At 39.4% G+C, this 13,596-nt stretch overlaps 1 protein-coding gene across 2 annotated transcripts; it reads right to left on the bottom strand.

Moving 5' to 3' along the window:
• Positions 1-1,095: 1,095 nt before the first annotated feature.
• sh3d21 (SH3 domain containing 21) lies at positions 1,096-13,582 on the bottom strand. 2 transcript variants are annotated; one of them, XM_051407142.1, is made up of 17 exons: positions 13,381-13,582; positions 12,688-12,845; positions 12,525-12,582; positions 11,557-11,666; positions 11,036-11,123; positions 10,893-10,954; positions 10,768-10,807; positions 10,210-10,304; positions 9,716-9,817; positions 9,294-9,345; positions 6,665-6,715; positions 6,449-6,566; positions 5,354-5,510; positions 4,392-4,475; positions 4,112-4,308; positions 1,989-2,052; positions 1,096-1,854 (listed from the first exon to the last, which is right to left on the bottom strand). In XM_051407142.1, the coding sequence occupies exons 1-17, from the start codon at positions 13,382-13,384 to the stop codon at positions 1,822-1,824; spliced, it is 1,473 nt and encodes a 490-aa protein (XP_051263102.1). In that variant the 5' UTR covers positions 13,385-13,582; the 3' UTR covers positions 1,096-1,821. The 2 variants fall into 2 exon arrangements, with proteins under 2 accessions (XP_051263102.1, XP_051263103.1); XM_051407143.1 differs by lacking the exon at positions 4,392-4,475.
• Between the last annotated feature and the right edge of the window lie 14 nt (positions 13,583-13,596).

The raw sequence follows: 13,596 nt of genomic DNA, 5'->3' as shown, positions 1-13,596 counted from the left end.
TTTGAAACTTTTTTGAGTCAAAAAGCAGTACTTTGGGAGTGCTTTTTGATTCTTCTCGGTAAAAGTCTACATATTAAGACAGACTTTTTTAATATGCTGCAGATTTATTGCCATTTCCCATGAGGTCATGCATTTGTTCCTGCATCTGCCCAGCTCCTTTCTTTGACAGAGGCGAACTGTTCTCTGTCAGTTCAGCTCCTCTTTCTCTACTTCTAATTTTAACTCTGAGGAGTTTTTTTGTATTTGACCTCTGAGCTCCAAACTGCCTCAGTTTTCAGCGCTTAGTCTTCAGTACTTCACACAGTTCCACTTTACTTGTCCTAAATTCCTCCTACATTATGGTGCACTGTGCTGCGTTAGTGTTGTCTGAGACCTACAGTAGTGAGTCAAATATTTAAGTATTATAATTTATTGGAGCGCAGCAGCAGCAGCCATCATCATTGACATTACTAAATATTTTAGAGGTCTGTCAGTGAAAAAGTAAAATCTTTACTTGTGTTTGCAGGGCAGAACAGAAATGGCTTTCCCCCCCAGAAAATGTCTCTATGAACTAATCCTTTGTTTGTTTAGTTTAATTTATTTCACCCCTTGTCCAAGAGGGAATGTACCCTTAATGACCATTATTCAACACGGTTTTTAAAAATAGTATGTTCCCATGGCAGTTTCAGAAGCACCCGGTCCCTGATGAGCTCCAGATGTCGTCCAGATGTGCTTTACAGTGGGCAATGCTAGTAGGCTTAGACAGGAGCACACCACCACTACCACCACAGTCGCCACCATTTGGAGCCAAGACCGAATCTATGCGCATTATGCTGAAGATGGCGCAGTCCAAATAAGTTAAATGGCTCTCCCTATGGTGGCTGCAAAGAATTTGTCATTAATTCTCTTCCCACGTTCTTTAGATCCATCGCGATGAGTCACTGTGTTCAGAGTTTTCAGAGTGAGTCCGTTTTTCTCTGAGTGACAGTGGATGACTTTTCGACTTGACTGCAAAAAAAAAAATGCAGTTGACCACAAACTCTGTGTAACTCCTGTAGCATTTCAAAAGCAATTTTGTAAGATTGTGTTTCATGCGCTATCCATTAACATCAGCCATTTTGCTTAAATCTTTAATCTTAACACATTTGCTCCTTTTTATTCCAAATGTGAGGTCATTAGTGCCAGTTCATTTCGAACAATCCAGCATTCACTGAAAGGTTTAGCACTTCTCTTCATGTAGAATTGTCATACAGTGCCCCCCAGTGGATTGATGCAGCATTACAATCTGGTGTAGAAAATCCCCTGCATGTCAGCCCATGTTTTTCGACAGTTGTATTTCAGGTATTAACATTCAGATAACAATGCACTTTTGGATGACTTTAAAACTATATTTTACGTCTTTGCAAAAGACATCACAATATTTCCTCCTATGTACAGCTGCATATATTAATTGTTTGCCTGAGGCATTAATTGTCAAATGTTAAAAGTACAATAAACCAATAATAAAGGTCATAAAAAGGACAGTTGAAACAGAACAGTGTAAAACATAAATTTGCAACAAAGCTAAACCCACTAAGAACCAATGTTTGTGATTTCCAGCATTCAAATATGTAAAACTTTTAACAGTACATCATTTAAAAGTCTTTGTCCGAAGTTTCACCAGTCCAGTGCAAGATTAGCTTGATGTTATGTCCAGCTGTTTTCTACTTTAGCCCTCGCTAATGAGTCTGCACTGGGAGAGCTTGTTTGTCTTTTCCATCCCCATTCCAAGCCAGAAAAAATTTCATCTTGTTATCTTATCACAGTGTCAGACAGGCAGCCCAGTCACAGTCTGCGTTGGGATTAATGCTTCATCCTCAAAGTTTGCACTTCCTCCTGTATGGGAAAGATTTTCACAATCAATTACAGTCATGATCTTGGGAACCACAACTTCTGTATGCCTTCCTGTGGCAGTATGCAGCAGGCAGCAAGTGCGAATGAATGCAAAACTCAAGGCATGCCTCACTGACCTGCAGTGCCTGTCGTTTGTTTCCCTCCTCCCTCAGTTCGTCTTTCACTTCCTGCATGTCTCGTCTGATCAAAGGTGAAAGAAACAAAAAGTGTTTGCAGACATGGGTTTATCTAAATAGGTCACCATGTACACTACCAGTTAAGTCAAATGAATAAATGAAGGTATGTGACTTGAATTGTTTGTAGTGAGGCTAAATGATCTCAAAACAGAAATTAACTCAATCCTAATCCCTCTAATTAATCTCTAGAAGTGCAAAATAAATTGTGTTATTGTCCTTTGAGGATTGGAGGGTTTGCCAATAAACGTGAATGTTTGGTAATGATGTCCCATTTTAAATTTCTGTTTTGGTTCATTCTCACCGCTGTCATAGTGCACTCTATCCATCATAAACGAAAAACGCACAAGGCCCTTTCTAGAGCCTGTGTTTGGTTTGTTCATTCGGGGCTACTGTAGAAACATGACAGTTCAACATGGTGGGCTCAGTAGAAGAGCGCTCGCTCCCTCTGTAGATAAAAATGTCTAATGCTAAGATAATGAAAACACAACAATTCTTATTTTCAGGTGATTATACACTCATCAAAACATACCATACCATTCTGCCAATAGATCTTTTAATATTGTGCTTGCATTCATGCCCAGGAACATGACTTCAAATGAATGATAATGTTGCTCGTATCTGCCAGATGTGTAAATGAGCTAATGTTTGCAATATGATGATACGTGAATGTTGTTTCTACTGCCCAAAGTGGCCAAAATCAGCTATTGCAGTTTAAATACGATGACTGAGGTGGCACAGTGACACTTTACGGTCAACATGGGAGCAAATGTCAGCTCAAATGCTGGTATTACTGTGAGGAATGAAAGATTATCTTACAGATAACTTGGCAACACATATTTTAAATACTGTGACTGACACTATGAAAAGGTATCTAAAACCTTGCAAGCCAACTTTTACCATGACTAGCTACAATAAGGGTCTGTAGCTTGATTACCAGCAGCAGATATTACCATGTAAAAGTCAGCATAGAGTAAGAAATAGTGCACTTCAACAGTGCAAGCAGGACTTAAGAAGGATTGTCTTATGCGTCATGGAGCTCAGAGAGCTTCATTAAGACAGCAAAACAAGGTAAGGAGGCTAGGAACTGACTGAAAAAAATTACAATTTATCTCTAAAATTGTGCTTGAAAATGTAACACCTACAAATTAAAAAAAAAACATTCATTATGGAGCACTGATTTGAGCAAGCTATGTTCACACTGTTTTTTCATGTAAAAACCTTTCGAGGCCCATAACACCGGGGGGCAACAAAACTAACAGGAGAGTGAGGGAGATGTCAAGTCTAATCAGACAACAAGAGCAACTGCGTGGGTGGACTGTGGGTGTGTACTGTAGGTGTTTTAAGCGGATGTATATTTTTAAATAACATGCTACTAAGCAGAAAAGGACTTGTGCTTTTTCAATATACGTCTCTCTGTAGATTCACATTTTAATGCTACTGTGGTTGAAATCACAAGCTCAGTGGCCAGGAAATCATGTGTCTTGCGCTGCACACATTCTCACCGACCAGGCCTCTGTGATATTTCATATTAAAGGCAAATCAAAGAGACGAGAAGCAGAAGATCTAAACGTTGTTCAGTTCAGTTATTTTTTTTCTGGATAGAGCACTCGTGTTTAGTACACAGCTTGAATTGCTCCTTTTGGTTTTGATTAGTCATTTCCTGTGTGTGCCAGTGTCCACAAACAACACCAGAAATTCATTTGGGATTGGACAGTCCGTCTACGCCTTCTTAAAATAAGTTTTATATTTCCTTTTAATATTTTTGTTCCAGTATCGTTCAAGCATGTAATGCACACAAACATCTGTGATTGGTTACGAGCTAAAATGTGGCGAGATAGTGAGCAGAGATAAAATGAATTGTTCCAAAACACTGCAATCGCGGTTCCAAATGGGAACTATTAGAGAACTACAGATCAAAGCTAGCTGAATAGGGTCGGCCTGTGAATACTGTATGGGAGAGCCTAATATTTCCTGAGGTGGAACACAGTGTAAAAAGAGAAACACTGCTCTATGTGTTTCAAGGCGAAAAGATTTTAGAAAAATACGGCAGCTTTAGTACTCACTCATGTCGCGTCTGTAGCAGCTCCAGAGCCATCCTCAGCTCTTTGATCTCAACCTGCAGGCTTTCCACAGTTGGCTCTTCTTTATGCGTCACAGTTCTGCCATCCACAACTACTTTGGGTGGTGCTGGTCGAACCGGAGGCGGCGTCTTGGGTCGATGATCAGGCTTTGCGGGTGAGGGCAGGAGATTTTCTGTACCCTGCAATGAAATAGGTGGCTTTGCATGACATTATGCATACTTTATGCCAAAATATTTTGTCATGTAGGTGAAATGTCACAAACCTTTTGCCAGCCAGCTAATTTCTCTGTCTGGAACTTTTTTGGCGATAATTCTGGTTCTGTCTGGTCAGTGGCACTCTGAGCCGCCTGTAAAGGAGCATGAATGCCAAGCCTTAATGGCGAACGTGGCTAATAATCATACCTTACAATCTACCTTAAGAACTCTCTTTCTCCAATGTCGGCTTAACACCTAGGGCTGTCTTTTGTGGCAGCCATTAACAAACGATACTTTAAGGAATTAATTCCATAATTTCCTAGAATTACTTTCGATAAAGCCCTAGAAATCATGCCAGAACTTGTTGCTGTTGGTGTAATGTTGGCATGTGAGCATTTCATGAAAACTGGAACGTGTCTCTCACTAGGGACTTTTCTCTTGCTCAAACACATCTTGGCAGATGTGCAAGTGCAGACATTGTTATGTCTTCCTCTCTTGCTACGATTTCTCTTTTATGACTGCTGAACCGTAGTGCAAAATGGGTGAGTCTAGAAAATGAGTACGGCCTAGAAAACCCCTTTTTCTAACATTTACCACTTATGGTATAGGTTAGGAAACATTTACTGTTATTCAATTGCAAGTTGCACTGGAAATAACTTGACATGGATATATTTCACTACATTTGACCTGCAGCAAAGCAAACACCACCAAATAACAAAATGGACCTAGACATGCAAGGCACTACTAAATGTGTTTCATTTTAAGAAACACTATCTTGCTCAACTGTATTGCAAAAAAGTACCTTTACCTGACAAGTATGCACAAGATAAAAAAGGGAGTTGCCTCATTGTTGCAGTAATAGTTTAAGTTGCAAAGGTCATCTACAGAAAAGGTAGTTGGCCCTAGCCTTGTGGTTTATCGAGTATGAGTCAGTGAAGTGTTCGTTATGTAATTGCTCACTTCTGTTGTTCAGATTTCAAGCAAGGCAAAATTTGTCTAAAAAAAGTGATAAATCAAGTCTGTCACTAACATGGATTGCTGCGACCAGGCCTGATGGTGGTCTTCTCTGCGGGGGTTTGGCTCTGTTTGCTGTAGGATGACTCAGCTTTTCAGTCTGCAAATCCACTCCATCAAACTGGTCGACCTCTTTCTCCTCTGGTTGTTTCAATGAAACATCGCCGTTGGTTCTATTGAAAATAAGAGTATGATGTTAGGATTTAAATTGATGTCAACTTTGATTGATGTTAATAAAAAGTAGAGAACAAAAGGTGGATTTATCAAAAATGTCTCCTAACATCTTTGGTGAAAGGAAACTGGTGCACAGGCTGTTGTTCACATTCTCAAAAGAAAAAAAAAAGAGTGTGGTTTCCAGTTTCCTAAACTCTGGTGGGTTGCAGGTGCAGAGCATGGCAGCTACAGTCTTAATGTCTCTTTGTATGTCTTATTTTGGCCTGGCGTATGTTTGACTTTCACAGTATATATACAGTAATGGCAGATCTCCAGGGGTCACAACTCAACTGCATAACTTGTATGCATTGGTAAGATCTGATACGGGGTTTATAAATAATCAGCCTCGGCGTAAAGGCCTAGAAGATAGAGCTTTTTACACATTAAGAAGGATTCTTAAGGAAGCTGGAAAGGTATCCCTTCCAAGCCCACTTGCTTGGAAACAATTTTCAGAAAAAGCTTGTTCTCCATTAGCAGCCCCCTCAGGACAGGGACGTTTTTGTTTTCTCAGTTGTGTGTGTGTGTGCCTGTTTGTGTGAGTTTTACTCAGGAAACAGGAAATGGGCTGCTCTCGTCTGTTTAGGCCCGATCTGACTCATCCCAGAGTTTCCACTGAGCCGCTAAAGGTCGGGCATCCTGGCATTCTTCTTAAAGGACACCATGGCAACCGGTGGCGGCAACCAAAACCTTTAACATCTAAAGGCGCCGCTCCCGGTGCCAGACCAAAGAGGAGAAAGTGTTCCTGACATTTCCTAAAGTCCTTTGGCTTTAGAAAGGTTGCAAATGAATCACTATTCATGTCCCCAAGTTGGAAGACATACTCTCTAGTAAGCCTTTAATAGGTTTGCATGGAGATTAGTTGTGAGACAACATCAGAGATGCTCTGGCATGAACTCACTTGGGTAAAACCTTGTTAGGTTTGTCTTTGACGGGCGGCGGGCTGGGCTTGTTGATTGGTGGAAGCTTGACTTTGGTTGGAGGATTGCTTCTCAGGTCTTTACTGTCTGGTTTATCATCTGTAAAGCAAATTCATCCCATTACTCCAAAACGTTATTGATCTTTGAAAGGATCACAATTCAGTTATATTTATAATAAGAACCACTGCCATTTATACCTTTTGTCTTTGCTAGACCACCTTTCTCCATCGCTGAGGCCTCTGTCTTGACTGCAACAGGGGTAGGGAAATAACCATTACCACAAAGTCGCATTTGGTATGTAAATAACTGGGCTGCACTTTAGATAAAATATTTATTACTATAATAATAATACTTTATTAAAATATTAAAATTACAGAATTGCTGCATTCAACGAAGGAGTGACATCCTACGTAGGGATTTCGTCAGGCAAATATTCACTTTGAGTCCACTGACTAGCTTAAAAGTTTCTCTAAGCAACTACTTTGAAGGTGCTCTCAATCTGCAGGGCATTTCCCAGGTGTCATTGTGTCTACCAGTATGAATAAAGAGCAGGTTTGTTGCCAAAAGGTGCATGCATGCTCAGAAAATCTGCCTTCGGTATATTAAAGTTAGCTTTCACACCTCATGCAGGTGTGTCTTCCCCCTGTAATAAAGAAAAGTACTGATACGCTTTATCTATTCTGATAATGTTGACATAACCACTTGTGACAATGTATTATTGTTTTCAATGACATGACTTAGGAGAACTATAACATTGCCAGTAAAAATAAGCTGGTTTATTTTATCAAGCTAAGAGAAGAATTTGCATCTGTTTGCCCCAGAAAGCATTATAGTTTAATGTGATGAAGAAAAAATGCTACTGTGTTTTTAATTAAACTGTAATCTAGTTTATGAGCAGTTGCATGGGAAGGCAAAGTTGTGTACACTACTGGAGCAGACCTGGTCACAGCTGTATCCAATAGCACTGCACTAATAGTTCCCAAGGGTCTCGGAAAGTTAATCAGGGACAGTCACTCTGGCTTAGAAAAAAAAATACAGCCCCTGAGAGGACTTTGCCGTGGAGACTGAGAGACTAGATGCTTGAATTAGGAAGCTTCAGTGAACTGAAGGTAATGTGAGAGGTTCCTATTTGCCATGCAAGTCAAGTGTGTATTTCAAAGAAGAGTTTGTGGAATTGGTTACAGCTCTGCTTAATAGATATAATCACAAATCAAAGAAGCAAAAATGGTCTTTGTATAGCCTAAAAAAAAAAGAAAAAAAAAAGAGAACATAGTACTTTGCATAATGCTTAGCACTCAGATGCATAACGGACCAAATGAGAACACAGGATGCCTACCTTGAGTGTTCAAAGCATTGTGTAACATTCCCTCTCAAGCAAACATCCCCACAGCAGTAGTAGCTCAAGTGCTGCTTCTTGTGCTGGTTGTGAAAATCTGTGTGACAGAGCTCTCCTCCGTCCCCCCACCCCCTTGTTTCCTCCAAGACTCCTGAACTGTGTCACATGACCAGACTAACCATCCCCCATCTTACTATAGTCTGAGACTTCCTGTGAAATTCTTGTGAGTTATACTGAGTGGAAAAAATGCTGCAAGGAGTATAATGTGGTGGCAATATAAATGATGAGACTCTGTGTTGATATTCAGTCAGTTAAAAGTTGCACCTGCCTGTTTAACCCCAAAATGTTTTGATGAGTAGGCATTTTGAATTTCGAACCAAGGAAAGTGTTGGAAGTCTAAAGTTGTCATTTTTGTTTTGTTGGTTAAAAAAATAGCCAAATTTGCATCTTGCACCACAGACAGCACTCCTCAGCTGAAACTTGACAGAAGCCACATCCTGCTTTGTGTAGCTTGCAGAATTTATTTTTACATCTTGTTTCAAATGTTATGATCTCTTTTTTTAATTACCAAACTAAGGTCAATTTTTGTCTAAAACTGTGAGATTACTTGAGCAATGACAACAACAATTTAGCAATTTTGATGTAAACTTTTACAAAGAAAACCTACCATCCACAAATCACAAATATCATTATACTGATTCAAAGTTGGCGTATCACACAGTATGACAAAATGTGTGTGTGTGTGTGTGTGTGTGTGTGTGTGTGTGTGTGTGTTTGTTTTTGTTTTGGATCATCTGCACATTCAGTGAAAATAGTCTTTTTTCTCATGTAATGATAAATAAACAGGGTGTCGAAACTTATTAAGGTCAGTGATGGTAAAATGTTCTGATAACGCAGTGGATTCAACGGTAGTCATTGCAATACCACAGTGCAGAAATATAAAAATATACCCAATGTACCTTACATACTGCTGGGTAGCTTATCTATAATATTACATTATTAGTTGATTATATTTTGTATTCAGAATTTGAAGTAACTAGAAGCTGAAGCTGCCAGATAAATGAAGTAGTAATACGAAGTATAATTTTTTCCTACAAGGACACTTGTAGGAAAACTTCAGCGCTGAATATGAAAATAGAGGAAACAGAAGTAATAAAGAAATAATGTAATTAATTCATATGGGGAACTATACTGAAAGAGCTTCAAGTTGCTTTGGTAGCACATTAAAATAATGACATTGATCAGGGGGCCATTTTAGCTGCTTTTATACCAAATGCTGAATCCAACCAATATCGCTGCCAATTTCTCCATCTGCTAAAACAACAGTCCATCACAGTCCAGACTGTCACACTGCCAGGCTAAACACCACTGCAGCCAGCAGTTCTGAATCACAAGAGAAGCTCTAAAACAAGAACCCTGGTAGCTCCTGAGTTCATTTATTCCTGAGCTGCTGTGTTTGATCAGTGCAACATAAATGCCGTCGCTCTTACCTGAGAGTCTCTTGTCTACGTTGCGTTCAGGTGGTTGGCTTGCAGTCCCGGACTAGAGGAGGAGAAACGTAAAACTCAAACAGATTGCCATGTACGTCCCTTTGTGAAGTCTCTATTTCACACTCTTTCCACTAAGGGAATTTTCAGTGAGTAATTCCAAAACAGAGGATGTTAAAGACAGCCCTGACTCACTGCATACTGGCTGCGGACTTGCTAAAGTAAGTCAATCACCAGCCAGCTGCAGAACTGCCATTCTGTATATTCTAAACAATTTCAAAATGATAGAAAAGGAATTGGATATGAATTACTATAAAACAGGTCCAAAGCTTCATGGTAGCACAGTGCAATTGTCAAATCTTGAATATATGGGAAAGGTCCGGTCCAACAACGATGTTCTTAGAATTGTGTTTTAGTCCACTCACTTTCAGACTATCCATTGGTGGTATCACCATGACAAAGTTATCAGGAAAGAAGCCACAGCGTCCGTTTAGCTCTCCCTCCCACCAGCCTTCATCTTCTGCTTCCTTCAGATGGAGATTAAAGAGTCACATTAGAAGCTCAAACGCGCTGTCCTTTGGGACGTGAAATTGCTGCACAAGAGGTTACCAAGCGGTCAAGCAAGACATGGCTGCCATATTATCAATTTATCACAGAAGGTATCTCAGAAATCTTCAGCATATGATTTGGAAAACTGCCACATTCGTGTCATTAAAACAAATGTGCGTCATCTTTTGCACTGCACACAAAATTTCCCTGAAAGTGACACAACTGGTTAGGCTAAACGAACAATGTGATACACCTGCAACTACTTTGTAAGAAAAGAAATGACACCCATAGGAGTTTGAGTCTGTTAAAAGCATGACATCATGGGAAGACATGTTAGAAACAATGCAAGAAAATAACAGTGTGCTCAAACCTTTTTCAGTATCACAACAACATCTCCTTTTTTCAGGTCCAACTCGTCCTCTGCTTTGGCCTTGTAGTCAAACATTACTTGGCAACACTCAACCACTGAGAAGACAGTAAAAGAGACAACCTGAGCATTATAGTATATGTATGACAGGAATAAGATGATGACTAATCTAATTATCCTTGGATACAACCTTCACATACTAATTCAAAGAATAACCGGAAAGAGGTTGTGACAGACTGGAGATAAAAGTTGTAAACCTTGATCCCTAAAAGATATTCCACTCTGAGGCAACCCTCTGTAACAGTGATTAATCAAGCCACGTCACTGTAAGTATTTTTATTTGACCCCACCTGTAAACCATTCACATAGAAGTAAAGGAATTCCCGCTTCTCACATGTTTACAGTGTGTCTAAATAGACCTGTTTAGTTGCTTTTGCACTAAAAATAGAAACTGTCTAATGTCAGGGTTACCCTTTAGCATTTAACCCATGATTGTGCAAACAGTTTAAGAACTAGAAAATGCCTTATAGCAGCTTATGCTGTGACTTAAAAAAAACGTACCATTTCTTGCTTTGTTCCTCACACTTGCCCTCTGAGATATCTTTATGAGGACAAAAACAAAGTACATTAAGTCAAAAGTAAACAATTCATATACGTATCAGAAACGTTATTTCTACATTACATACCTCCTTATTGAACACCATATCAGTGAGCTTGGGTCTTGCCTTGCCCTCATTCTGTTTGCCATCTGTGAAAAGAGTTTAACAGTTTAGATTATATGTACAGAAAAAGGTACAAAAAAGTAAACAGAAGTTTTGTCTTTACTAACCTTTAGGAGAAAAAATTTCTTTGACAAAATTTGACGGAAATGCTCCGACTTTGCCATTTTTCAGCCCCATCCACCATCCATCTTCAATCTGTTGTGTAGATTATATCAAGGAAAGTCAGAAAGTAGACAGGAAGAAAACATAAAGACAAAGCGTATACATTCCAAACATTACGATCATCTGATTACTTGATGGGCTGAACTCTCAGAACTTGTCAGATCAGTTCACATGCATTTAATGAGCACGGGAAACATGCTTTGTCACCCTAGCGGCCGAATACAAGGAGAATGTAATACACAAAGATTTAATGAATACCTTTTGAAAAATTCTCTTTATTTACCCAGGGACGATAGGCTGAGCAAGCCTTTCACCAACGCCCTGATTTACATATAATGCTACAGCTTTGCCTACTGAGCAGCAAAGCAAGCAGGAGGTAAATGCCATGCTTCTGGGTAAGTAAACAGTAGGCTACCAGAGTTTTCACTATTTGGTTATGTGAGTTCAAATAGAGATGGGACTCTACCTCTTTGATGATCTCTATGGTGTCCCCAATATTCAGCTCCAGCTCATCTTCATTCATGGGGCTGTAGGCAAACTCTACCTGGCATTTCCTCGTATGTTTCATCTTCTTCGCTGGAAAGACAAAGAATCACCAGCCACATCAACAGACCGATGTAAACTTTATAATCTACTGGTAATGCTGTTGGAGAAAGAAGAGCTAAATAATGGTGTGTTTAGCTTGACAGGAGGCAGAGGAGTCAGCTCTCAACAGGACTGTAAGCACTTGGCACTCATTCACGTCTCTAACATGTCTAAGCCCTCAAAAGCACTTTTGGTTTTCATCTGCTCCATTTTCATACATTATAATCAGGATTTGTGTGGCGAGGATGTGGTAAACATATATTTACAGTCAGCTTGCTTGCTGCTGCACTGTCTTGCTGAATGCATGCACCACACTAACCACAATTTTAAACACAGTTACAATAGAAAAACCAACCTGTTTTGAATAGCAATATTTTAATGGTTTATTTTGAGTGCAAGCTAAGATAAAGGGTTTATTTTCCAATGTGTGCAGATTTTTTAACTGGATAATTAGTCTGAGTACATTAAATGTAATATAATAATCTCTGAAAATGATATAATGTGCCTGACACAAATGAAGAGTTTCATTCCAAATGGAGATAATGATGCCATTTGAAGTCACTGATACAATCTCCCAACAAACTGATATAATAGTTCACTCCACTGTTGGAAAGTTACATTTAGGAGCAGATGTTTGCCTACAAAATAGTTATGTTTTATTTTGAAGAATACAATTTATATTGTATTGCAAATAAGTATTTGCCTGATAAAGGTCTCGGTTCAAATGTGTCACACTTATGCAATAAAATGTGACAAAACATGGACGTTTGTAGTAATATGAATATGTATGTTCTAATTTCTAAGTGATAACAGTGAAGAAGTGCTGAGAATTTAGACTTAGCATTGTACTTTTTCTAAGGCTTCGTGGTTCCCTCTTGCTGTCACCTATCAAATAGACTGGCACCTCCTGTAATGAAAAACCAAAATGGGGCATATTTTAACACACGTGAACACACATAAACACACAGCACAGTGTCTGCGCAATGCTGTGGCCAGTATAGCCTTAGCAGACCTTGACAAAGTTAGCGGGGAAGATGCCTCTCTTTCCTCCCAGCTCGCCCTCCAGCCATCCCTCCTCGCTGGCCTTGGTGACCTTTTTGACCACATCCCCCATCCTCACTGTGATCTCGTCTGCCATGTTGCCCTCGAAGTCGATCAGCACCAGCACCTCTACAGTGCAACCGTAAGTGGGGCAGAAAATTAGATTCTTTGCACAAAGGCTGGTGTAGTTGCTTTACAAGTGATCTGTTCTGACATTTTAAAACCAAGACAAACCTCTAAGCAGGGGAGTACAACCAAGGATATAGGCTTTGAGCAAATTACAGATTAACTGTACAGTTTTCTTATTTCGTAGTAAAAGAAGTAAGACATTTTCTCAGTCAGTATTTCCCTGCAGCTTTATGAGAATTTAAGACAACTGAAAAAAATAGTAAATCTTAAAAGTCTGCGATTGAAAACTTTCCAGGAAACACATAGTATATACAAATACATACATTAATTCTATGCAAAGTAATGCTAATTACAATGCTAATCTATCAGATCAACAGCATTTTGTTCAGTCACAAAATAACTTTCATTACTTCACGCTTACTCTTTGTGTTTTACTATCAAATCTCCAAAAGTCCAGCAAACAGCTGAACGGATTAAAACATCAGTAAATTCCACTACTGGGCCTACATAAGAAAATATGATGACACCGACTTACCCATGGTGTCTTTGTGTCTTTCTCCTTCAGATTTGAATATGTAATTCCTTCACAAAGCAGCAAGCCAACTCTTGAGTAGAAGGAGAACTGAAAAAGTGCGGTTGTGTTGTCTAAGACGAAGAGATATGGCAGCCAAGGCCCTTCTTCCTACTTGTCAAACATTAACATTGAGCAACTTTTCCTGAGGCTAGTCATGGCAAGTCTGTAGCAAGGAGT

Source organism: Dicentrarchus labrax, unplaced genomic scaffold (assembly GCF_905237075.1).
Source record: "Dicentrarchus labrax unplaced genomic scaffold, dlabrax2021, whole genome shotgun sequence".
Taxonomy (NCBI): Eukaryota; Metazoa; Chordata; class Actinopteri; family Moronidae; genus Dicentrarchus; species Dicentrarchus labrax.
The sequence above is the reverse complement of the archived record's forward strand: the minus strand, read 5'-3'. Positions and strand labels throughout refer to the sequence as shown.